General features: G+C 39.4%; 1 protein-coding gene across 1 annotated transcript; it reads left to right on the plus strand.

Annotated features, from left to right (window-relative positions):
* The first annotated feature begins 367 nt into the window (after positions 1-367).
* Positions 368-25,541, plus strand: CFAP53 (cilia and flagella associated protein 53). The gene is made up of 6 exons (XM_058692139.1): positions 368-477; positions 8,480-8,783; positions 12,719-12,937; positions 19,773-19,989; positions 21,832-21,934; positions 25,145-25,541. The coding sequence occupies exons 2-6, from the start codon at positions 8,604-8,606 to the stop codon at positions 25,371-25,373; spliced, it is 948 nt and encodes a 315-aa protein (XP_058548122.1). The 5' UTR covers positions 368-477; positions 8,480-8,603; the 3' UTR covers positions 25,374-25,541.
* The last annotated feature ends 1,547 nt before the right edge of the window (positions 25,542-27,088 follow it).

A 27,088-nucleotide genomic window follows, 5' to 3' on the forward strand; every position in this document is an offset into this window, starting at 1 on the left:
AGATTCTGTTACTGAATTTTAGATATTAATCTCAGACATGCTATTGGCAGAAAGTTCCTGTCCCAGGAAGTCTTTGGTAGAGTTGAGTTTTCCCCCTAGTGCTGTAGTCTCTACCTGTGCAGCATGTGTGCTTGGTTCCCTGTTCTTTATTGTTTACTTGACTGGCCTCTTGGTCCTTGGAGTCTTAACCTTGACTTTTGATCCACTTCCTGACCCAGACTCACAGTGACTCTCAGTTTTCAGATCTCTGGTCTTCACTATACGCACTCCAGTCCTGTGGTTGTCTTCATCAGCCCTTTTTGTTTTGCTTTTTCCCTTTTGGGAATACCCTGAATTTATACTCTCATTTCAGACCAATACTCTAGTTACAGAGGGAAAATTTGAATGGAACTACCTGAGATGATTTATATCATGAAGAGCTTGACGAAGGCTTTTAATTTCACAAAGTGTGAGAGATTCCTTCCTTCTAAAGCAAAGGTATACTAAAAAGCCTCAATGTGTTGTATTCCTTCTTAGATCTACAACTCTTAGAGCAAGAGCACATTTACATATTTATAATTTCATTATATGTGTAATTCCTCAGTTATATTTTCAGTGGCTCTAATAATGCCTTCTAAGAGTGCGCATCAAGAATTACCATTATGTATCTCAGGATGGTGTGTTCATTTTGCCCCCTTTTTTTCATTCATGTCTCTTAATATAGTGATGATCACATGATGTGACCCATGGAATGCCCCCAATTATCCACTTTATCAGTCTCTTAATTTTGGAGTAACTGATTAAGACTTTTATCTTCAGAAGGGATTTTTAAAGTTCAAGTATCACCTGGCAATGCTTAAAACATAGCCATTATCATTCAGTAATTAAATCATTATTTCTGGTCCCCTACTTTGTGCCAGGTTCTGGGATTGAATAATAGACTGATTGGCTTCACACAAAAACAAATGTCACTTAGGCTATCAGGTCACCAAATGTGAGTGGGACAGCTTGTGTATCATGTTACTCTGGATTCGGGAACAGAGTAATGTAACAAAGTAACAAAACGAAGTTAATGTAAACCCCGAATTAAAGTCTAGCACAATTCAGAAGGAATGTAAGAGTTCATTTTTCACAGCATGCAGAATTGGAGCCAATGAGAAATCCAGAGGTCAACAGGTGTGAGAAAACAGCAAAACCAGGCATGTAGAGAGATCAAAACATGGTTTCAGAGGCAAGGCTTTTGCCATCTCCTCTCTCTCTGCCATGAAGTTGCTGTTAATCATAGAGACTGCCCTAAATCCTCCTGGTAGAAGCCCAGAGGACAAGTAAGCTAATTCAGTGGGGAGTTCATACAGATCGCAGATACAGCTGTGCCAACAGAGTAAATTAAACTGCTCACACTGGAGGGAATGGCAAGTTCCAGGGCTTAGGGCCCTGCTAGAGGAGGGCAGTGAAGAAAACCAGAGTGGTAGTAATGCATATGTCCAGAAGGGACTTGCTGCTTTCCTCATCTAGCATATAGGTAACTTGAGTTCCACAGGTATTAATTTTCTTGACTCTTCAAGCTTGTAGTAACCAAGACAGGATTAGACTTGGATTTTCTAGCCTGTGTAAAGTATAGCCTCACGCCTTGTCCTTGATAGGACTTGGACACTCCTACCGGCTTCTGGAGGGGAAGATGCAGGGAGAGACAAAGGGGACACTAGCAAATGAATTTCAATGGATCATTCATATATTTTCCACTCCTTGGTGAATGCTTCTGAACACAGTAAGGACAATGAGGTTCAAAACTGATTTGGGCCGTTAAAATACCTATCAATTTGGTAACATCTTACAGATTTCATAGACAAATCTTGTATAGCTAAGTATATAGCTTCACAGAGAAGTTGTACAACATGCTAGTTAGATAAGTTGTTATCTTTTTGAAGAAACAGTTATATCCTACAGCTTTATAATTTATCTGAAAACAAATTGTTTATAGTGCTTTTAACATAATACTGCCAACTCTTTAATACAGAGCATCAAACATAGTGTTCATTCATTATGAGAGTGAAGGGTCAGGGTTAAATTTTGACCAAGGATGCTAAATCAGGCCCCATTATTAAAAATTTAAGTGGAGCTTTAGCACATATATGGAGCAAGATGAAATTACTCCCCCTCCTCCACTGCTTTCTCCTCCGCCTCCTTTTTGTATTCCATTGTATGAATATGCCACAACGTATTTGTTCATTTTCCAGACAATGGGCATTTCGGTTATTTCCAGTTTGGAACTCTTAAGAATGAAGCTGCTATGAACATGCTTGTACATGTCTTTGGTGGACATGTGCATTCACAGGGACATGTGACCCATTTGATTGGGTCATTTTTAGTGTTCTTATTCTTCCAAACAGAGACATTATTTTCAGTAATAATTAAATGAATAATAAGATAGCCAGTGATTTCTCTCTTTTTTTTTTAATTTTAAATTTCAAAATAATTATACATTTACAGAGGTGCCATGTACCCTTCTCCCGGTTTCTCCCAGTGGTTATATATTACATAACTATAGCCACAATATTAGGGAAATTGACAGTGGTGCAACATGTGTGTACAGTTCTGTCTCCTTTTATCACACGTGTAGGTCCATCTAACTCACCACCACAATCAAGATACAGACCTATTCCAGTGCCACAGAGATCTCCCTTGTGTGGTCACACCCACCCCTCTTACCCCCATCATTCTCGGCCTCGGGCAGCCACTAATCTCTTTTCTTTTTCCTTTCACCATTTCAAGAATGTTACATGCATGGAATCACACAATATTTGTTCTTTTGAGATTGGCTTGTTTTCATTCAACATGGTGCCTTTGTAAGGTCCATCCAAGTTGCTACACGTATCAGTGGTTTGTGCTTTGTGTTCCCTTGTACGGATATACTTAGGTTTGTGTAAACCATTCACTACTGAAGGACATTTTGATGGTTTCTACTTTTTAGCTATTATAAATGAATCTAATATGAACATTTGCATACAGATTTTTGTGTGACCATAAATTTTCATTTCTCCTGGATAGTTGTCCTGTGCTATTGCTGGATCTTTATATGTGTGTTTAGTTCTTAAAGAAACTGCCAAAGTGTTTTCCGGTGTGGTTGTACCATCTTATATTTGCACCAGTAATGTATAAAAGACCAAGTTTTTCCATGTTCTTGCCAAGATTTTTATACTGTCACTGTTAGAGGTATGCAGTGATATCTCATCATGGTCTTAATTGGCATTTCCCTAATGACTGGTGATGTTGAACAACTTTTTATGTGCTTATTTGGTATCTGTGTATCCTCTTTGGTAAATGTCTCTTCATGTCTTTGCCCATTTTCTAATTGGATTTTCTTTTAAAAACTTTTATTAAGTTTTTAAAGTTTTTTATATATTCTAGATATGAGTCCTTTGTGTAGGATATGTGCTTTGGAAATATTTTTCTTCCTAGTCTGTAGTTCGTTTGTTTTTAATCCTCTTAACAGGGTCTTTCACAGAGAGAGAATTTTTAAATTTGATGCAATTCTGTTTATCAATATTTCTTTTATGGATCATGCTTTTGATGCATCATGAACTTTGTTTTTAAGTGTCCTATATTTATATATAGTTGTGACTGGATCCCAGATTAAGGTAGGCATTTTTTGGTTTTGTTTTGTTTTGGAGTGTTTTTATTAAATGAATACACTAGGATGTATTGTCAGAACACTTGAGGATAGTCTTGCCTCTGTTAATTACTGATAGAGGTGACAGAATGAAGTACCAAAGAACTCAAACTCCAGGGCCAGACTGCCAGGTCTTCAGTCCCAGTTCCACCACATATGAAATGTATGAACTTATCTAAGATGTTTAATTGCTCTGTGCCTCTATTTTATCTGTAAACTGGGGACAATAATAATAATTAAATTGCAATAATGTTCATTGCAACATTGGTTGCTATGAAGATTATAAGAGTTCATACATGTCGAGGGCTTAGAATAGTGCCTGGCAAATAATAAGCACTCCGTAACTGTTGCTTATATTACAACTATTGGCTATGTGGCTTGAAAGACCATAAGGTTTCCTGAGTTTCAATTACTTTAACTCTAAAATGGAGATATTACTTGCTGCTCTAAGTTATAAGACACATGTGAGGATAAAATAAGACTTTTTTCTTAATTTTATTTTTTTAAATTTACATCCAAATTAGTTAGCATATAGTGCAACAATGATTTCAGGAGTAGATTCCTTAATGCCCCTTACCCATTTAGCCCATCCCCCCTCCCACAACCCCTCCAGTAACCCTCTGTTTGTTCTCCATATTTAAGAGTCTCTTATGTTTTGTTCCCCTCCCTGTTTTTATATTATTTTTGTTTCTCTTCCCTTATGTTTATCTTTTTTGTCTCTTAAAGTCCTCATATGAGTGAAGGCATATGATATTTGTTTTTCTCTAATTTTGCTTAGCATAATACCCTCCAGTTCCAGTCACATAGTTGCAAATTGCAAGATTTCATTCTTTTTGATTGCCGAGTAATACTCCATTGCATATGTCTACATCTTATCCATTCATCCATCAATGGACATTTGGGCTCTTTCCATACTTTGGCTATTGTTGATAGTGCTGCTATAAACATTGGGGTGCATATGTCCCTTCGAAACAGCACACCTGTATCCCTTGGATAAATGCCTAGTAGTGCAATTGCTGGGTCGCAGGGTAGTTCTGTTTTTAATTTTTTGAGGAACCTCCATATTGTTTTCCAGAGTGGCTGCACCAGCTTGCATCCCCACCAACAATGCCAAAGAGATCCTCTTTCTCCGCATCCTCACCAACATCTGTCATTGCCTGAGTTGTTCATGTTAGCCATTCTGACAGGTGTAAGGTGGTATCTCATTGTGGTTTTGATTTGTATTTCCCTGATGATGACTGATGTTGAGCATTTAGTCATGTGCCGGTTGGCCATCTGGATGTCTTCTTTGGAGAAGTGTCTATTCATGTCTTTTGCCCATTTCTTCACTGGATTATTTGGTTTTTAGGTGTTGAGTTTGATAAGTTATTTATAGATTTTGGATACTAACCCTTTATCTGATATGTCATTTGCAAATATCTTCTTCCATTCTGTCGATTGCCTTTTAGTTTTGCTGATTGTTTCCTTCACTGTGCAGAAGCTGTTTATTTTGATGAGGTCCCAGTGGTTCATTTTTGCTTTTGTTTCCCTTGCCTCCGGAGACGTGTTGAGTAAGAAATTGCTGCTAAAATAAGACTTTACTGTGAGAGTTGCCTGGGTGGCTCAGTCAGTTAAGTGTCCTACTTCTGCTGAGGTCGTGATCTCATGGTTCATGGGTTTGAGCCCCACGTGGGGCTCTGTGCTGAGAGCTCAGAGCCTGGATCCTGCTTCAGATTCTGTGTCTCCCTCTCTCTCTGCCCCTCCCCTGATTACTCTCTGTCTCTGTATCTCTCTCAAAAATAAGTAAAATTTTAAAAATGTGTTTCAGTCTGGCTTTCTGTATTTAAAAAAATAAGATTTTGGGGCACCTGGGTGGCTCAGTTGGTTGGGCGGCCGACTTCGGCTCAGGTCATGATCTCGTGGTCCGTGAGTTCAAGCCCCACGTCGGGCTCTGTGCTGACAGCTCAGAGCCTGGAGCCTGTTTCAGATTCTGTGTCTCCCTCCTTCTCTGACCCTCCCCTGTTCATGCTCTCTCTCTCTCTCTCTCTCTGTCTCAAAAATAAATAAATGTTAAAAAAAAATTAAAAAAAAAAAGAAAAAAGAAAAAAATAAGATTTTACTGTGAAAGTACTATGTAAAGCACTGACAAACAAAAGGTTTTTCTCTTATCAATGATTATTATCATTAATATAGATATACTGTCTGTAGATAAAGGTGACCATCCCTGAATCAAGTGTTCTTCAAGGTTAAGAGAGTAGGTGAATCATTAGGATGTAGGGAAGCAATATTTGATGTTTTTTTTTTTTTTTAAATCTCATCTGTCCTTGGTTTTTTTACTTTTGCATATATTTAATAATTTATGTGATATAGTAACATAGTAATAATTGCATATGACTTATAAGTAATAATCCTGTTTGTAGGTACATAGAATTTTTTTTACTGAAAGGGATACATAATCAAAAAAGTTTGAAGACATATTGATCTAAAGAAATACTTGATATGGGCATCTTCATACAGTGTTAATTTGTGATTTCTTGACAGCATACATCCTCAAATGCCTTACAATGTTTTTGTACTCTGATTTTATATTAAGGGAGGGAATTACCTTAAGGAAATGATCAGAGATAAGCAGAAAGAGCTACACTTAAGAATATTCATTATAGGGGCACCTGAGTGGCTCAGTAGGTTGGGCATCTGACTCTTGATTTCTGCTCAGGTTATTTTCTCACAGTTCATGAGATTGAACCCTGTGTTGGGATTTGCACTGACAGTGAGGGACCTGCTTGGGATTCTCTCTCTCCGTGTCTCTCCCCACCTCCCCAGCTTGCGTGCTCTCTCTCTCTCTGTCTTCCAAAATAAATAAATAAACCTAAAAAAAAGAATATTCATTGCAACATTATAGTAAAAGTCAGAAGTAACCAATATGTTCATCAAATAAGGCAATGTTTAAATAAGCTGATATATTATAGGCTCCAGCCTCTATTCCACAGCTTAGTAAATTATAATAAAGTTTTGAGGTTAGGAATTACTTTTAAGTAGACTTCATGAAGAAACATTCCCAATATAGCGTTAGGTGAGAAAATTAAGATATAAGGAGATACCAATATAGGTATGTAGATATGCAGAATGACCCCAATTGTAGTAAAAATGCACATACACAAGACTGGAAAGAAATATGCTAACATGCTAAAACCAGTTGTGTTTGAGTAGTGGGATTAAGCATATTGTTAGTGTCTTCACACTTTTCTGTATTTTCCAGTTTTTCTGCATGTGTTAGTTGTGTAATTGGAAAGAGGTTTTCTTTTTAAGAAAAAAAATATCATAAGTCATACTTGTTATTCTTAGGCTTCAGATTTTCATTAATTGAATAACTTTCCCGGAGTATAAGTCATAAGATTTGGAAGGACTTTAGTTAGTTGTCATGGCCAATTCTGATAGAATTTCACAGATGAATCCCAGACAGATGAGTTCATTTTTCAATGTTAAAATGTTTTGGTTTTTTTGATAATGTAACAATTTCAGCTTCTGGAATCTCTTTCAGCTTTTCATAGAATGTAGGTAACTGCTAGTTGTCACAATTTTGCTAATAAGTGTGACTGTATATATAATCAATTTAACCAAGAATTATTTATTGGACATTGGGTAGGTAGTATGGGGCATATATTCCTGAAGTGTATTCCTGAGTCCCAGCCCTCACAGAGATTCCCCTTTAGTTAGGGAAATGGGTCTAGTCTTTATTAAATGTTGAATGATACTCGACAGGGTCAATTTCTGTGGTATTGACCACTCTTGTAATTTTAGATATCATTCTTTCTTTCAGCCTTAGCAACTAAAATTCTTCAAAGTTCTTTACTAAGCCCATTCTCAAATTTTAGCTTCTTGATGTTGAATTTGATGAAATCAGGAAGACTTGATGTTTATAAACATTGCCTTGAATCAGAGGTTCTCAAACTTGGTTGTATGCCAGAAGTTCCTGAGGAGCTCTGAAAAAATATAGATGCCTGGGTGCTACCCCCAGATATTCTGATTTAACTAATCTTTGAGTAGCAGGGGGAAGAAGTGGAGAGTAGAACTTTAAAGATACCTCTATGTAATTCTAAAGTGTAGGCAGTATTGAGTATTGCAGCCCTTAAATTAAAAATGGGCTCAATGAAGAACTTTTGAAGAAGTTTGAATTACCAAGAGTGAAAGAAAGGATGAGGTCTAAACACTTACTGAAAGAGCATTTCTTCTGGAATGGTGACAGAAGCCTGGGTATGAAAAGGCAGCATTTGGGCTATTTTCCCAGCTCTGGCAGAACCCCCTTCAGTGACATGTATCCTGCCAGGAAGCCAGGGGCATTGGGTCAACTTCACCATGACATGCTGACCCTTAGCTCTTTCTATGGCATGCAGGGTCTCTTCTTACCAAAACCTTAATCTATTTGTAACAGTGCAGGGATCCTTGCCTCGTCTGTTTCCTCTACAGTAGTAATAATAGTTACCATTTATTTAGCTTCTATTATTTACCAGATATTTCCATCCATTTTCTCTGATCCTTACCAGAACCTTGAAAAAGAGTTGTTTTACAGATAAAGAAACAGGCTCAGAGAGGTCTAGTTTTTGATCCAAGGTCACACAGAAATGTCAGCTCTCAGATTCAAAGCCTGCTCAGCCTGACTCCAATGCCTGTGTTTTGTCTATGACATCATGGTGCCTACGTCCCTGCTGCCCCTCACATGTCTCCTCGGCTCTGGTGGCCTACGTCTAGGTCTTTCATTTTTCTTACTCCAGTGTCTGTGCAGATGTGTGCCTAAATAGAGCCATGTCTCATGCAAGGCTAACTTTTGCCTTTTTAAAATTCTCCTTTCAGGGAATGCTGCGAGGAACTCCGTGTTCACTTGTTTTGTGTCCATCAGAAGAAGGTGTGCGAGGAGCGGAAAGCACAGATAGCTTTTAATGAGGAACTGAAAAGACAGAAACTGGTGGAAGAGCAAATGTTCTCAAAGCTCTGGGAGGAAGACCGGTTAGCCAAGGAAAAGCGAGAAGCCCAAGAGGCAAGGAGGCAGAAAGAGCTGGTGGAGAGCACACGCCTGGGGCTGAATGCCCAGATCACCAGCATCAAGGCGCAAAGGCGGGCCGCGCAGCAGCTGAAGGAAGAGGAGGCACGCTTTGTGGTGGGCCTTTTACAGTGCTTGTCACAGGATGATCTGCTCAGTGGGTGTAGGACATGGTTACATGCGGTTTGCCCAATGGCCTGGCTGCTTCACAGGGGCAGCAGACCGTGGTTAGAGTCTGGGATTCCAAGGCCCAGTTAACAGTGCTGTCCCATTGCATAGGGCAAGTGACTTCACTACTGTGACTTGGGTTCTTTATCTAAAAAATGAGTCAGGAGCGCGTGGGTGGCTCAGTTGGTTAAGTGTCCAACTTCAGCTCAGATCATGATCTCATGGTTCATGAGTTCGAGCCCTGCATGGGTCTTGCTGCTGTCAGTGTAGAGCCTGCTTCTGATCCTCTGTCCTTTTCTCTCTGCCCCTTCCCTGCTAGTATACACATCTCTCTCAAATATAAACATTAAAAAATTAAAAATTAGGGGCACCTGGGTGGCTCAGTCGGTTAAGCGTCCGACTTCAGCCAGGTCACGATCTCGCGGTCCGTGAGTTCGAGCCCCGCGTCAGGCTCTGGGCTGATGGCTCGGAGCCTGGAGCCTGTTTCCGATTCTGTGTCTCCCTCTCTCTCTGCCCCTCCCCCGTTCATGCTCTGTCTCTCTCTGTCCCAAAAATAAATAAAAAACGTTGAAAAAAAAAAATTTAAAAAAAAAAAATTAAAAATTAAAAAATTAAAAATGAGGCAAAAGACACTTGCCTTTGTTGTGAGGGTGAAATGTGAGAATCATGGGCAGTACCGTAGAGGGTAAGTGGCAGTTTGGCAACATTCCCCAATTCTTTGATATGGATAACTCCATAGGACTTCCATGACCTATGTAAAGCATTATACAACAGCTACAGAGGCTCCCTTCACCCCAGTCACCAAAATCAGTAATTTCAGGTCACTGCCCCTCCTATATAGAAACTAGAGGGGCGCCTGGGTGGCTCAATCAGTTGAGTGTCATACTTCAGCTCAGGTCATGATCTCATGGTCCATGAGTTTAGGCCCTGCGTGGGGCTCTGTGCTGACATCTTAGAGCCTGGAGCCTGCTTTGGATTCTGTATCTCCCTCTCTCTCTGCCCCTCCCGTGCTCATGTTCTGTCTGTTTCTCTCTCTCTCAAAAAGAAAAAAAAAAGAGAAAGGTGTCACTGGAAATGTATGAAAGCATTAAAAAAAGTAGCAATTTTATACGTATATAGAGCTTCTAGCAACTGATACTTTAATACCACCAAATTTAGGAAGAAGGTATATTTTCCTGGGAAATCCCAAGTTCTAAGATTTGGAACCATAGTAAATGTTAAAGGTAAGCTTTTTCAGAGCCCCTGAAAACCTTCCCTGGGTTTGAAACTGTTTTCTCTTAGAGAGTTTAGTGGAAGATGCCTAAATATTTTAGCTTTTCTAAGAAAATTGAAACTGCTTCTGTTCTGAGATATCAACACATTAGGTATAGAAGGAGGTGTCTCAACATAATGACAATATATGACAAGCCCATAGCTAACATCATACTCAATGGTAAAAGGTGTCATTGAGGTGTCTCAACATAATAACAATATATGACAAGCCCATAGCTAACATCATACTCAATGGTAAAAGGTTTTAAGCTTTTTCTATAAAATCAGGAAAAAAAACAAGGGTACCCATTGTCACCACTCCTGTGCAACATAGTACTGGAAGTCCTTAACAGAGCACTTAGGTAAGAAAGAGAATAAAAGTCATCAGAATTGGAAAGGAAGAAGTAAAATGGTCTCTATTGCAGATGGTAATATTTTATATAGAGAAAATTCTAAAGATTGTACCCCAAAACCATTAGATCTAATCAACAAATTCAGTAAAATTGCAGGATAAAAAATAAACATGCACAAAAAGTGCATTTGAAAGAACAAAACGGGATATTAATATTGGTATAATACTTTCAATTAAAGTTATTCTTTATTTAAATATAGTAAAACCTTTGGATTTCACCAGTTTCTACATGCACTCTTGGGGGGAAGGGATATGGTTCTATGAAATTTTATCACATGTATAGATTTTGTAAGTACTACCAAAATCAAGATACAGAACTGTTCCACCATTCAAAGAAACTCTTTTATTTTTTTTTTAAGTTTTATTCATTTATTTTGAGAGAGAGCGTGTGTACAGGTCGGGGGAAGAGCAGAGAGAGAGGGAAAGAGTGGGGGAGGGGGAAAGAGAGAGGGAGAGAATCCCAAGAAGGTTCCTGGCTGTCAGCACAGAGCCCAATGCAGGGTTCAAACTCACAAACCTCAAGATCATGACCTGAGTGAAAATCAAGAGTTGGATGCTTCACCAACTGAGCCACCCAGGTCCCCCTCAAAGAAACTCCTTTAAAGTTACTCCTGTATAGTCATAACCTCCCTCAATCCTAACTCCTGGCAGCCACTGATATATTCTTTATCATTATCATTTTGTAATTTCGAGAATGTTATATAAATTTCGCCCCTTTTAATGTTTTATTGTAAACATTTTCAAATGCACAGAAGAGTACAATGAATCCCTCCTCTACCCATCTCCCTGTTTTAGCAGCTGTGTAATTTTGCCACATTGATTTCTTCTACCTGCCCCCAACCCCACTGCATTTTTACGTTTTAAAACATAAATACCAGGAGGGTCATTCCCCCCTTAAATACATGTCAAGTGTGCATCTCAACAAAGGACATTTCCTGACATGTGCCAATATCAGACCTAAATAAGCTAACTGTGACTCCTTTTTATCATCTAAAATCAGCATCGAATTTCCATCATAGCCTAAATTATTTGATATTTAGAGAAGAATCCAAACATGGGTCTTATAGTCTCTTTAGAGGGAGTGACTGTTTCTTATTCAAGCCAGGGTGCATTTGAGATGGGAAGGATGCAATAAATTCATTACATCAGCACAATAGGTGTGTCATCAGAACCACCCCAGGGAAACCAAGACGTGGCCAACTGCTTTTAGATCTCTTAGTCTTGAACAGGTCTCTGCTGTCCCATCCCATCTCCCCCATGTCTCAGAGTCTGGGTTTGGCTGATTGCTTCCTCCTGGTGTAGTCAGACTTACTGTTAAAAAAAAGTGTGTCCGGCTATTGCATTGGCTTTCATGTTTGATAGCCATTACTTTTCCTTAGGTGCTGCAGCTCGGTTTCATATTTTCGTTTGAACCTCACAATTCAGGATTTACTGTTCATGGCATTACTGGGAAAGTCTAGCCTATAACTCTCTCTCTCACAAACCAGGGATCATGGCGATCATGGCTGTTGTGAGTCTCGGTTAAATCACATTGGGAATGCACACCATCCTCACTATTGCCACGTCGTCTCTTGTCCCAGCTGGGCAAGTACTTATCTATCCCTCTAGGACGGCTCAGCTGCCTCTGGCAGGAGGGCTAATGCTTCAGTTTTTACCACGCCCAGGCATTTTACCAAACCCACAATGCCCGACAGCATTGGTGCCCCAGTTGAAACTGCTTGATTGGCCAGGCAATTAAGCCCAGAGGGTTAGAAAGAGAAGAAAATAAGAGGAAGGGGGGGAATACTTTTAAAGGAGTATTTGTTATTGGTAATTTTGCATATGTTTAATTTTGTATATGCAGCTGATGTGCACATTTCCATTTTTGAGCTCCTATTGCTGCATAATAATAGATCCATATCCAGAAGTTGCAGGTGTATATAGAAAAGTCTGGAAAGCCAATGCACTGAAATGTTGAGTGTGGTAGTGTGGGAGGGATACAAGGTTAAAAGTGATTTCTCTTTATATTTTTCTGCATTTTAAACTGTAAAACCATTTATTATTTTATAATCACAGCACAAAGCCTTCTTGCTGACTCAGCAATGAAAAGGCAAGTTTTCTATCCTACAGTCCCTCTAAATTCCAAGAAATCCTTGATTTTCATCTTTTAAGTGAAATGCTTGCACTTATTTGTTTTGTCCAACTGTACTGATACATTGTCTTCATTATTGTTTTACCTTAGGAAAATGACAAAGCACAGGTGAAACTTGAGAATGAACAGGATAAGCTAAAGAAACGAAAGACAAAACAGGAACTTAGGGCTGCTTTGCAAAAAGCGCTCCTAGAGAAGACAGAGCATACTCAGCAGGAATACAGAGAAGAGCAGGACTTGAATATGAAACTTGTGCAGAGGGCCCTTCAAAACTTACAGGAAGAGGCTGATAAAAAGAAGCAAAAAAAGGTAAGATATTTATTCAGTGCCTACTATGTGCTAGATGAGATTCCTTGCTGAGCTTTTAGTCTTACAGGAGCCAGCCACATGTAGAATGAACCATACCCATGCTACTCTTTATCTTTTTTTTTTTTATTTAAAAAAAAAAAATTTTTTTTTTTTAGAGATAGAGAGCACGCATGTGTTGGGGAGGGGCAGAGAGAGAGGGAGACACAGAATCTGAAGCAGGCTCCGGGCTCTGAGCTGTCAGCACAGAGCCCGACGTTGGGCTCAAATTCACGAGCCGTGAGATCATGGCCTGAGCTGAAGTCAGATGCTCAACCAACTGAGCCACCCATGCACCACCCATGTTACTTTTGAGTGTGGTTCACAAACCAACAGCATCAGCATCATCTGAGAGGATGTTAGAAAGAGAAATTCATAGGCTCCAGAATTAGGATCTCCGAATTGAAATCTTGGCAGGGGCAAGAAATCTGTTTTAACAAGCTCTGCCAGGGGATTCTGATGCTCACTGAATTTAGAGAACTCCTATAACGTGGTGTTGGGACTGTCATAGCAGGATGGGAGTGAAGGAAATGAGTGACTAAGTATGCTGGGAAGCTAGGGAGGACATCAATGAGAAAGTGGTATTCAAGGGACCTCAAAAGATAGGTAAAGTTTTGTCAAGCAGAGAGCAAGAGAAAAGCATTCCAGTATTCAGTATTCAGCTGTCTGTTTCTTTAAAACTTGTATTGAACTCTTGAGGGTGTTGTGCTTTTCCTATAAGTACTATTTTTTGTTCCTTTTTAAAAATTTTATATTTCAGAGCGGTTTTAGATTCAGAGCAAAATTGAGCAGAAGATATAGAAATTTCCCACGTAATCCCTCCTCCCACACATGTACAGTCTCTCCCATATCAATATACCCCAAACAGAGTGGTACATTTGTTATCATCGATGAACCTATATCGACACGTCATTGTTCCCCAAAGCCCATAGTTTACATTTAAGGTTTACTCTTGTGTTGTACATTCTGTGAGTGTGAACAAATATAAAATGTCATGTATCTACCACGAAAGTATCATACAGACTAATTTCACTAGCCTTAAAATCCTCTGTGCTCCCCTGTTCATTCCTCTCCCGACTCCAAACCCTTGGAAACCACTGATCTTTTTACGGTCTCCACAGTTTTGCCTTTTCCAGAATGTCATAAAGTTGGAATCACATAGTACGTTGCCTTTTTAGATTTGCTTATTTCACCAAGTAATAGGCATTTAAGTTTCCCCTATATCTTTTCATGGCTCGATAGCTCATTTCCTTTTAACTCTGAATAACATAACATTGCGTGGTTGCACCAGTTTATCCAGCTACGTACTGAAGTATATCCTTGGTTGCTTCCAAGTTTTACTGATTGTGACTAAAGCTGCTGTACATGCTTGTGTGCAGGTTTTTGTATGGCTGTAAGTTTTCAACTCATTTGGGTAAATACCAAGGAGCGTAGTCGCTGGGTCATATGGTAGGAGTATGTTTCGTTTTGTAAGAAACTGCCAAATTGTCTTCCAAAGTGGCTGTGCCATTTTGCATGCCCACGTTGTTCAGGGTCAACTATACACACTAGAGGCCTGGCTCAGGGCGGAACTGCAAGTAAGGGCTCTACTGCTAGTTGAGGCAGATCTCAGTGAGCTCCACTGGGTCAGTAGGGGTGCACCTTGCAAAGGAATGTGGGGTGTCCTCCACTGAGCTTAGAATCACTGTAACTTGGGCTTGGGCTTCTGTGTCTAATAGAGCCAGGAGTGTCTGGTTATTGCATTTGTCCCAGTGGACCACCAGAGTTGTAAATGGGCGATTGTGTAGGCAGCAGTCGCTGCCAAGTCCGTAGCGTAATTCTCTGGGAAAATGCCAAGCCTGCAGGTCAGGGGAGTTGTTTGGGAAAGAGAGAGCCTTGGGACTCTCTGAAGGCCTTTGAGCCATTAGGATTGGGCTCTGTAGTGAGATAGTCACTTGTTTTAAAGACAGGAGCTTACTTCATGGTTGTCCCAATATAAGATCATTTGGCACCCCCAATTGGGGGAGCTGCCAGTAGAAGGCCTCCTGCTATTTGAAATGTCCCAGACATTGCTTCCTGACAGCTTTGGCATGGGAGCTCCAGGCCCAGGAGGTGTGACGTGGGTTGCAGAGCCTGGCACCTGAAGGCTGGCTTGGGGGCTGTGGGCTGCCTTGGTACTGTAAAATCTGGTAGTCTGGGTAAGTGTCTCTTTCACAGTGTGGCTATCAAGTCTACTCCTTCCAGTGACTCCTGAATAGTATGGGAGGTCCCTACAAAGTGGAGGAACATGGCCTTGTAATTTTGGAGGAGGGTTCCCTATAAAAAGAATTCTCTGGATATGGGGAGAATTGGGACCTCTTCAGGATTGGAGATGAAATCTGGGTCATCTGGTTACTATATTCAGAGAAGAGATAGACCCATTGGACCATACCAGTCTTACCAAGGAGTCAGGCCCCATCTAGTGTGTTCCGCTGGCTTTGAGCCTTTGTGGTAATAAGTATAATAGAAGGGTGAGGTCAGCTCCACACCATAAAAATCCAAGCAAGCAATGGAAGGGATTCTCCCTCGATCTTTAGAGCTGGTGCCTTAGAGTTTGGACTGCCTCGCCATTGGAATCCTTGATTATGGTGTTTCCCTTTCCCAGGTGGAAGGCTAGAGGGGCCCTGCATTTGGGTATTTCCCTTCTCCCAGGTCAGTTAACTGGGATAAAACCCCAGCAGTTTAGGCTCTGGTTAAATAGTTTCTCCTGAGAACAACCTGAGAATAGAATGCTCTGGTGTATTTCAAAATGATTCCTTTTCTCCTCCCTCTGCGAGAAACATGAGAGGATTTTTCTCTGATTTTCACTATGAGAACCTGGTAGAGCTTCAGGAGGTAAAACTCAAGAAAGTGTGGTCTCCCGCACTCCTCAATGACTGAGCCCCCTTAGAGTTTTTAACTCTTAGAGGTGTCCACACTAAGCCTCCAGAAATTCATCAATTACAGGTTTTCCTACCCGAGCACTGGTTCCCACAGATTTCTGCTCAGGGGTTTCCACTGTGGTAAGTTGTGATTCTTTGTATTTACCTGTATGTTTCTCTAATTTGGGGCAATGGTTTGCCCTGTGACCTTGCTTCTCTTATGGATCTAAGGTTAGTTCTTGATGTTTTTAAGTTTGTAAGCTTTTTCCTTGATGTTAGGATGACAGAGTTGCAACTTCTAAGCTCCTGACATGCCAGACTGGAAACCAGAAGTCTGCTACTATTTCTTAAATTATACTTTTTTATTTGGGGATAATTTTAGATTCACATGCAGTTGAAAGAAATAAACAGAGAGATGCTATGTACCCTTTATTTAGTTTCTCTCAATGATGCCTTGAAAACCTGTAGTCTATTATCACAGTCAGGATACTGACACTGAACTGTCAAGATACAGAACATCCCCATCACCACAAGGATTCTTCATGTTTCCCTTTTATCTGTTCTCCATTTCCCTAATTTTGTCATTTCAAGAGTGTTATGTAAATGGAATCGTATAGTGTGTAACATTTTAGGATTGACATTTTCCTTCAGCGTAACTCTGGAGATTCATCCAGGTTTTTGCATGTATCAGTAGTGTGTTTATTTTTATTGTTGAGGAGTATTCATGCTATGACTGCACCACAGTCTGTTTTTACCATTTACCTGTTAAAGGTCATCTGAGTTGTTTCCAGCTGATGGCTATTATGAGTAAAGCTCCTGTAGTCATTCATGTACAGGTTTTTTATGTGAGCACAAATTTTTGTTTCTCTGGGAAAATGCCCTGAAGGGCAATTGTAATTGCACGTTCGGTTTTTTAAGAAACTGCCAAACTGTTTTTCAGAGTAGCTTTACCATCCCACCAATAATGTACATTCCTACTAACAATGAATGAATAATCCAGTCTCTCTACATCCTTGCCAACATTTGATGGTGTTATTGGTTTTTTACTTTAGCCATACTGATAGATGTATAGTTGTATCTCGTTGTTTTTACATTTTATAGTTCCATAATAACTATGATGTCAATCAACTTTTCACATGCTCATTTGCTATCTGTATTTCCTCTTCAGTGAAATGTTTTCTCATAATTCTTGCCCATTTTCTAATTGGATTATTTTATTTCTTTTTTTTTTCTCTTGAGTTTTTGTTCTCCGTTTGATCTCCATAGATCATTTTATTTTGTTTTTTAATAGCTTCATTAAGGTAAGTCATATAACATATGATTTGCCCATTTAAAACATACATTTTAGTGGTTTTGGGTATATTCACAGATATGTACAACCATTCCCACAGTCAATTTTAGAACTTTTTTATTGTCTTACTATTCCTTCTTCCCCACCCCCTACCCCCATTCCTAAGCAACTACTAATATATTTTCTGTTTCTATAGATTTGCTATTCTGGACTTTAATATGAATACAATTATATATTCTGTGACTTTTTGACTGGCATCTTTCATTTAGCACAATGTTTCAAGGTTTATCCATGTTGTAACACGTATGAGTACTTCATTCTTTTATGCGGCTGAATAGTACTCCATTGTGTGGATATACCACATTTCCTTTATCCATTTGTCAGTCTATGGACATTTGATTTGTTTGCAGTTTTGGGCTATTATGAATAATGCTACTGTAATCTTGTGTAAATTTTTGTTTGGACATAGGTTTTTTTATCTTTTTTTCCCCCCTCTTAGGTATATACCTAGGAGTGGAATTAATGAGTCCTAGGGTAACTTTATGTTTAAGTTTCTGAGTACTTGCCAAATTGTTTTCCAAAGTGGCTTTACCATTTTTTGTTCTCACTAGCAGTGTGAGAAGGTTTTGATTTCTGCACATGCTTGTTAACATTTGTTATTGTTTGTCTTTTTTAATTTTAACCATCCTAGTGTGTCTAAAGTGATCTGTTTTGTGGCTTTGAGGTGCATTTCTCTAATGACTAATGATGTTCAGCCTCTTTTTCTGTGCCTATTGACCATTTGTATATCTTTCTAGAGAAATCTATTTGAATCCATTTGAAATTTCAAGAAAACAATTCCAGTCATTTCCCCAATTTTTAATTGGGTTATTTGTCTTTATTATTGAGTTGTTATAGTTCTTTATATGTTCTAGATACAAGTCCCTTACACATAAATTGTGTGTGTGTATGTATATATATATATATATATATATATATATATATATACATACATACACACATATATATATACAACCCACAGAATAAAAAATATATATATAAATATATAAAATATATATATATTTTTTATTCTGTGGGTTGTAGTTTCACTTTCAAGGGATGGTATCCCTTGAAGTCCCAAGTCCCATTCATCTATATTTTGTTTTGTTGCATGTGCTTTTGGTGCCCTATCTAAAAATCTGTTCCTAAACCAAGGTCAAGAAGATAGTGGTCCTATGTTTTCTTCTTAGAGTTTTATAGGTTTAGCTCTCACATTTAGGCCTTTGATCCATTTTGAGTTAAATTTTGTATATGGTGTGAGGTGGGGGTCCAACGTCATTCCTTTGCATGTAGATATCCAATTGTTCTAGCACCATTTGTTGAAGACACTATTCTTCCCCTATCAAACTGTCTTGGTACACTTGTCAAAATCAATTGACAGTGAATGTGAGGGTTTATCTCTGAACTCTCAGTTCTATTTGATTAATCTACATGTCCATCCTTAGGCCAGTGTCACATATCTATTTGTCTTGATCACTGTAGCTTTTGTGGTAAGTTTGAGATCAGGAAATGTGAATCCTCCACCTTTGTTCCTTTTCAAATTGTTTTGGCTTTTCTGGCTCTCTTGCATTTTCATATGAATTTAGAAGCAACTTGTTGATTTCTGCATAGAAGCTATTTGGGATTTTGATAGGGATTATTTTGAATCTGTAGACCAAATGTAGACTATTGCCATTTTAATAATATTGCCTTCTGATCCATGAATGTAGGATGTCTTTCCACTTATTATTTCAATTTCTTAGTTTTCAGAGTATACGTTTTGCACTTCTTTTGTTAAATTTATTCCCACATATGAGACTATGAATGCAAACCATTCTGAGGGTACAGTTCAGACCTTGCTAGCCCCCCCCTCAGATCTATGATATTCTCAAAAGAGATCAGACCAGAGACTAGACAGAACAGCACAAGTATAATACCATGAACAACAGAGAAGCCAACTAAAATGCCAGCATAATAAAGCCCAGTTTGAAGCCTTAGCTGCACATTAAAATCACTTGGGGAACTTTGTTCATTAGACAAGAATCTCTCAGGGTGAGATTCAGTCCTTGGTGCTTTTTTAAGCTCCCAGCTGATTCCACGGTGTATCTAAGGCTGAGAATGTCTGTCTCAAAGCATCAAGTGACTTGGCTTCTAGTCAGAGACTGTGCCATCATAGTAGTAATGACTTACTTTGTTTATCAGGTTACAATTTCATAATCTACATAAATGAAAAGCTGTATAATTGAAAATTATCTGGGAACTGCTTTGAAAAATACTTTGGAAATGTGTTTGAAGTAACTTGTTTAAAAATGTATTATAAAGCACAGGTATAAAGAATAGTACAATAAAACCCTCCTGTGTCCTTTACTTAACTTCAATAACCACCAACTACTGGCCATTCTGTATTTCATCTGTGCCCCACCCATTCCCTACCACCATCCCTGGATATTTCGAAATGAACCCTAGACATAATATTTCATCTGTAAATGTGTCAGTATGTAGTTCTAAAAGGTTGGGATTGTAGCTTTAAAATATTGTTTTAAAACTTAATTTTCCATACCATATCACATCTACATATTTGACAACATGAGGTAATCTTTCTGTTGTGTAGGAAGAGATGGCAAGAGAACAGGAAATATATCGTCGATATGTGGCACAGAGGCGTGAGGAGGAAAGAGCTCAGGAGAAAGAATTGGACAGAATATTAGAGGCAGAGAAGGAAAAGAAGTTGGCTGAGAAGGACAAGGAGCTGAGACTTGAAAAGGAGGCAAGGAGACAACTTGTGAATGAGGTCATGTGTACAAGAAAACTTCAAGTTCAAGAAAAATGTAAGGAAATGAACTATAATAATAATATAGTGGGGCCTTAATTCAACTTAAACAGCAACCAAAAAATTTATTAAGTAGGTATTATATGTAAAATGGTATGAGGATTAAGGCAAGACCCCTGCCTTGGAGAACTTATCTAATTTAGTACATGGAGTATAAACATACGAAGAGTTTTATATCCTAGCAGATTCTAAGTAGTCATGTGGGAGATGTTTCAAGGTTAAAGGAACAGTATGTCTATTGAATGGTCTGTGTGCCTTAGTGATTATAAAGGAGAATGAGGAGGTAGGGCACAGCACGCATACATACCCCTCCTCCCTTTTATCTGTCCTTCTTTTCTTTCTGCAGGTGTCTCTGTACCTTCATACCTGAATACCTTTACTTGGGTAGTCTTCCCTGTCTATGATGTTTCTGATCTTGAGAAATCCTGGAGATCCTTCAAGACCAGCTCAAATGTCTCATTCCTCAAATATGTCCCCTTATTCATAATAAATCCTCTTTCTGGGGCTCTCCCTGTGGCTTGCTCAATCTCTGTCTTAGCATGCCTTTGTATGCCCTCAGCTCCAAACAGTGCTTGGTCACAAAAGGAAATATCTGTTGAGAGGGTAAACAGCCACCTCCAGATTTCCATCATTCCATGTCCAGCCCAATGAACCGGAGAGGCAGTAGATGGACACATTTACCATTTGGGTACCACTAGACTCCACACTAGTTGTCTTTGCAGGAGAAAGCTCATCTTGGTTCCACTAATTGATTCTCCACTCCATGAATTATAACAGCCATTGAAAATTATTAGGCCCATGTTGGGTGGAGTTGTAAGAAAATTAGAAGAAAGCTTATAAGCTAAAACGATTTCCGTGTTTACCCATGATAAATGTTTTAAAAGCTATTGAGGCAACATGGAAAATTTAAGTATTTGGGGCCATTTTTAAACAAATAAACAAAATCAACCATAATTCTACCACCCAGTGATAGCCACTATTCACGACTTCATGTATTTCCTTCCAGTATTATTACTATGTATATCATTTCCCTTCACAAGTTAGGATCATGTTGAATATATTGTTTTAGAGCCAGCCTTTTCCACCTATAAACATTTTTCCAGGTCATATTTCTTCAATTATAGAATTTGTAATGTTGCCTAGAAATCCATTATAAAAATGGACCATAATTTATTTTACCTAAACACAACTAATGGACCTTCAGATTGTCTTGAATCTTTTTACTACTATTTTAGCATTGCAGGTTACTATCTCTGTACATAGTTCTTTTTGGCTCATGTATGATTATTTAAGATAAGTTCCTGTAAATGGATTTGGGGACCAAAGATACATACATTTCAGATGTATATTTCCCAATTGTATTTATTCTTCTGTGAACTCTGTTTTCTTTGTCGTTTTCCCCCCTTACTGGATGCTTATGTTTTTAAAATTTAATTTACAAAAGCCTTATATATTATATACTAAGGCTTTTTCCAATATTTATTTTGTCATAAATAAACTCTCATTAACATAAATGACAATAGAACTGTTTGTCCTCAAGAAGAAAAGGGTGAGAAGTGTTCTGACAGTGGTAACCTGGTTTGAAAAGGCTGATCATAGATTTGCAATGAAAAATGGTTAAGAAAAATATGTGTAGATCACAGCACATTCAAACCTAAACCCTCTTCTTCCCTTGATGAAGATGACTACTTGATAAGATGACTACTTATTGACCTAAGATGCAGTCAGTGAGTGTAAGCTCTGCCTCTCTAAAGACAGGATGGCATTGATGCCCAGAGGGATGGCAGCAAGTCTTGTCTGAAGAAGGTCATTTAGCAAAAATTACTTTTGTCTTTCTCAGTGCAACGAAAGGCAAAAGAACAGGAAGAGCGTGTTATGGAACAGGAACGTATAAATGAAGGTCTTAAAGAGCTTAATCGTGAAGAGAAGGAGAATTTTGCAAGGTATGATTTTGTTTTCTTTATTATTGTTTACTACCTAAAAAAAGGAAGATTTTTAACATGGAAAGAAGACAATGTGCCGTTATTCATGCATTATTGACATTTTTTAACATCAGTATTAAATTTGTCTTAAAAGCTCAAGTCGGTTTACAGAATTTCATATAGAAATAAGCACCAGCCATCTTGGTAAAAGTAAATTTTATTGCTATTGTGTATATTGTGATTATAGACATTAGATATTAAACCGGACAAACATCTTAAAAAATAAAATACACTAGGGGCGCCTGGGTGGCTCAGTCGGTTAAGCGTCTGACTTCGGCTCAGGTCACGATCTCGCGGTATGTGAGTTCGAGCCCCACGTCGGGCTCTGTGCTGACTGCTCAGAGCCTGGAGCCTGTTTCCGATTCTGTGTCTCCCTCTCTCTCTGACCCTCCCCCATTCATGCTCTGTCTCTCTCTGTCTCAAAAATAAATAAATGTTAAAAAAAATAAAAAATAAAAAAAAAATACATTAGAAACAATTTTTTAAAAATAGGCCCCAACATTAAATCCTAATGAAATAACAAGAAGACTATTCTCCCCCATGAAACAAACCCTGAAACACAGTGTGTCTTCATTAGTTGGATTAGCAGAAATGGCTTATGGGGATAGCAGTCCATGCAAAATGTCCTCAGGAGAATTTTTGCAGCTTCACTAGATGGCAAAACTGAAGTGTTCTAGGCACTTCGGGAAATACCAGTGCCTTCCTTTGCTAAGTGGCCCTCTGATCACCACAATCAGGCTGTGGTGGAGGAAACAGACAGATAGATGCCTCCTTGCAACATTTCTTGGACCATAGCATAACCTTTCACTGATGACCAAGATACCCAACTCAGGTGACCAGTGTGGTGGAGGAAGAAGATTTGGCTCTTCTAATTGCTGGTCACCCTTCCTGTCCCTTGGGCCTGTCCGCTGACTTACACACTCACTTGATGCGTAGAAATAAGCTCTTTTCACTCTAGAAAGACTGTGGTTTATGTACCTGAACCTATTGTTAGTTTGGGGGTACTCACTTTAATATCTGGCCTACCCTACTGACTTCCTGCTACTGCCTCTGTTCTGGAGGTCTTCTCATTTTTAAAAAGTTTATTGTTGGAGATGTGAGGGGACTTGACAAATAGAAACTTTCTTCCCTGCCCAATTTCTGAATCAACTGAGAGAGAAGAAAAACAAGTGTGTATGGAAGGTGTCACAGCTACCTATTGGTGCACAATAAAATAACCCCAAAATTTGTGGCTTAAAGTGAGTTATGATTATCTCTCATGATTGGTTGACAAGGCTCAGCTAGGTGGTTCTTGCTTAGGGTCCCTCATGTGGTTCAAGTCAGTTGTTGGACGGGGCTGCATTCATCTGAAGGCTCAACTGCCCTGGACTCCTCCAGTATCTTCTCATATACGGGGCAGTGTATGTTGAGTTGGGGAGCTCATCAGTATTATCACCCAGAACACCTTCATGTGGCCTCTCCATGTGCTTGGGCTTCTCCCAGTATGGTGGTTGGTTCCGACAGGGAGAGTTCCAATAGTGAGCATTCCAGTAGGCAGGAGGGGAAGCTGCCAGGCCAGGTAAGGGCTACGCCTAGGACTGACATAGCATCAATTTTGTCATATTCTACTGGTCATAAAAATTGTCACTGGGCCTATGCAGATTCAAGGGGATGGAGACATAAGCCCCACCTCTTGATAAGGGGAATAGAGGTTCACATTGCAGAAGAGCATATGGAGGGGAGATATCACTGTAACCATCTTTAGAAAATGGAATCTGCCACAGAGGCTTATGCATCTTTATTTTATGATAAAAGTTTCATTTCTGATAAAAGCTGATAAAAAATGTGGCTTATAGATTATAAAATGGCATGAGCACTATGGAGAAAAGTAGGAAGTTTCCTCAAAAAATTAACAATAGAACTACCTTGTGATCGAGCAATCCCACTTGTGGGTATATATCCAAAATAACTGAAAGCAGGACCTTGAAGAGCTACTTGCACAGCTGTGTTTATAGCAGCACTGTTCACAATAGCCAGGAAGTGGAAATAACCCTCATGTCCACTAACAGATGAATGGATGAACCAGATGTGATATATATGTACAATGGAATATTATTCAGCCTTCAGAAGGAAGAAAATCCTGTCAGATGTCACTGCATGGATGAGAACCTTGAGGACACTATGCTAAGTGAGATAAGCCAGTCACACAAAGACGAATACTATGATTTTGCTTATACAAGATATCTAGACTATTCGAATTCTGCACGGCAAATAGAATGGTGGTTGCCAGAGGCTGGTGGGAGGGGGAGAGAAGGACCTATTGTTGTTTAATGGGTATAGAGTTTCAGATTTGCAAGATGAAAACATCCCGGAGATCTGATTCACAACAATGTGAATGTACTTAACACTGCTGAACTATTACACTTAAAAATTGTTAAATGGTCAATTTTACATTATGTGGTTTTTACCATAGTAAAAAAAAATCACACTACAAAATTTAATATGTGGTTTATATGTTTAAAATGTGGCTTGTATGTGGAAGAAATTGTCTAGTTAATACTGAACAGAATGAGTCACCTTTACCCACCCAGTCACCAGCAGTACCAGACCAGCGCAGGTCTCTCCAGCAGAAAGCAGGGGAGAAAACAGGCAGACCTAGCCTGTTCCGGTGTTACCATTAGCAAAGTCACTTCTTGGGGCACCCCGGTGGTTCAATCAATTAAGCGTCCAACTCTTGATTTTGGCTCCAGTCATGATCTCACAGTTCATGTGATGGAGTACCGGTGTTGGGTTCCGTGCTGAAGGCGTGGAGCCTACTTGGGATTCTCTCTTCTCTTCTCTCTGTCTCTGTCTCTCTCTCTCAAAATAAATAAATAAACATTAAAAAAGAAAAGTCACTTCTTCCTTGGGGAAGAGTGGAAGAAGAGATGGAGAGAGGCCAAGGACTCGCTCCAGATAGCAGGAAATATTCTGAGTGAACCAAATCAATATTTGTTCTATGTCTAGCTTAATTATTATTGTGTAATAAACACATTATTGAATTTTCCATCTATTTCTTCCCCTCTCACCCTGATTTTCACAGTCAAATTATTTTAATCTGACTTCAAAAATTCCATTTGAATTGTAATGCCTTAAGTGAATCCAAATGCTTACCATTTGTAATTCTGTACTTTAACATTTCTAATATCTTAGACGTTCCAGTTTGGCCCAGGAGTACAGGAAGCAACTTCAGATGCAAATGTCCTACCAGCAGCAGGCCCGGGAAGCAGAGAAGGAAGAGGAACGCAGAGAGTTTGAAGCAGGGATGGCAGCAAACAAGATTTGCCAGGACAAGATCCGGGAGATCCTATCAGTCCATCCCGTGCTGCCCCGAAACATTCATCCCATGCGGAGGGCATGCCCTGATAAGCTCCCACCATAGTCTCACAGATGTTAATATATTTTTTCTCAGTCTTTTAATGTTTTTAACTACAGTATGAGTTCCTTTCAACTCACAGATAAACTTTCCTTTATTTCTGAGTTTGCATAATTCCACATAATGTTATTCCTTCAAATTAAACTTCATGCCTTTTTTTTAGGCTTTATAGACTTTCAAGTCTGAATGAGCTGTTTCCTATCACACAGTTACTTTCCTGACTTATCCCCATGCCTCTGTTTCATATTCATTTATTAATAGCTACACTTTCTTTCCCCCATTTCCTCTTGCCTCCTTTCTCTTTTGTCTCATATACATAACTCACCATATCAACAGGGCAGAGCTGGGCCTAGGAACCACTTTCATAGGCCCACTTATTTAGATACTACACAAATATGTACCGTCCATGTGCCAGGCACTATTCTGGTTCTGGGACTTTAGCAAGATCAGAACAAACCCCTTGCTTTTGTGGAGCTTACTTCCTGGTGGAAGAAACCAGGCGATGTGTTAAGTGTTATAAAGCAGGAAATGGCAAGAGTGCTCAAAGATCAGTTTGAGCAGCTGATACTTGAATGAGCCACCCATATGTTTATCTGAGGGAAAACATCCCAGGCAGAGGAAAGAGCCAATGCAAGGGCCCCGGGGCAGAAATCTGCTTAGTGCATTTGAGACATAGAGTGGAGTGAGTGAGGAGAGAGTGGTAAGTGGTTGAAGATTAATCAGAAAGAAGGGGCCAGATGATGTAAGGCCTTGGAGCCATAGTAAAGACTGGCTTTTACTTGGCTGTCATAGGGTTTTGAGCAGAAGAGTAACATAGGATGTAAGAGGATTGCTGGCTGCTGTGTTGAGAACAGACTTTAGGCAAAACAGACAAGAACAGACTCAGTTAAGGAGGGATCATAATAACCCAGGTAAGAGGTGGTGATAGCATATGGTAGCCAGCCTCCAAGATGGCCCCTAATGATCCTCTCCCTGTATTTCTGCCCTTGTATAGTCTCCTTCCACCCTGAACCATGGCTACCCTGTGTGACAAAGTGTTCTAGGATCTTCTAGCGAGTCTCCTTAAAAGAGAAGGGAAGGGATTTTTGGAATGGTCGAGTAAGGGGCTCTGGAAATCCTCTCCCAAAATGCAATGATAAAATGGACACCATTGTCAAAAAGAGCCATTTCAGGCCTGGAAATTGACCAAAGGCATGCAACAGATTGAGGCATTTATTCAAGAAAATCTACCAAACCTTGGTAAGAATGGTGAGAATCTGTGGCATTTTAGCCTGGAGCTGCTGCCATATCTCCCTCAGCTACGTGGGGCAATGGTTCTACCAAGGCAGGGCATGGTATGAGGACCTGCAGCCTCACTGCCAGATGACGCTGACTTGATTAGGAGCAGAATTTGGAAAAAAAATCCATGCTTGGGGCATTGTCAAAATAATAGTGATTTTAAAAAAAAATATTTTTAGAGTGTGAGTGGAGGAGAGAGGCAGAGAGAGAGAGAGAGAGAGAGAGAGAGAGAGAGAGAATCTTAAGTAGGCCCCATGCTGTCAGTGTAGATCCTGATTGTGGGGCTCAATCCCATGACCCTGGGATCATGACCTGAGCTGAAATCGGGACTTGGGTGCCCAACGGACTGAGCCACCCAGGAGCCCCAAAAGAATAGTGATTATAGTGGCAGTCAGGGAAGGCCAACATCACAGCTAACCTGAGGTTGTGATACTGATTGGGAC

The sequence above is a fragment of the Neofelis nebulosa genome, chromosome 11 (genome assembly GCF_028018385.1).
Source record: "Neofelis nebulosa isolate mNeoNeb1 chromosome 11, mNeoNeb1.pri, whole genome shotgun sequence".
Taxonomy (NCBI): domain Eukaryota; kingdom Metazoa; phylum Chordata; class Mammalia; order Carnivora; family Felidae; genus Neofelis; species Neofelis nebulosa.

Excerpts from the sequence above, each read along its gene's own strand:
- CFAP53 (XM_058692139.1), top strand. The coding sequence starts at position 8,604 with ATGTTCTCAAAGCTCTGGGAGGAAGACCGGTTAGCCAAGGAAAAGCGA. Across the intron at positions 12,938-19,772 it reads ATAAAAAGAAGCAAAAAAAG|GAAGAGATGGCAAGAGAACA; the intron begins GTAAGATATTTA and ends TCTGTTGTGTAG. Across the intron at positions 19,990-21,831 it reads ACTTCAAGTTCAAGAAAAAT|TGCAACGAAAGGCAAAAGAA; the intron begins GTAAGGAAATGA and ends TGTCTTTCTCAG.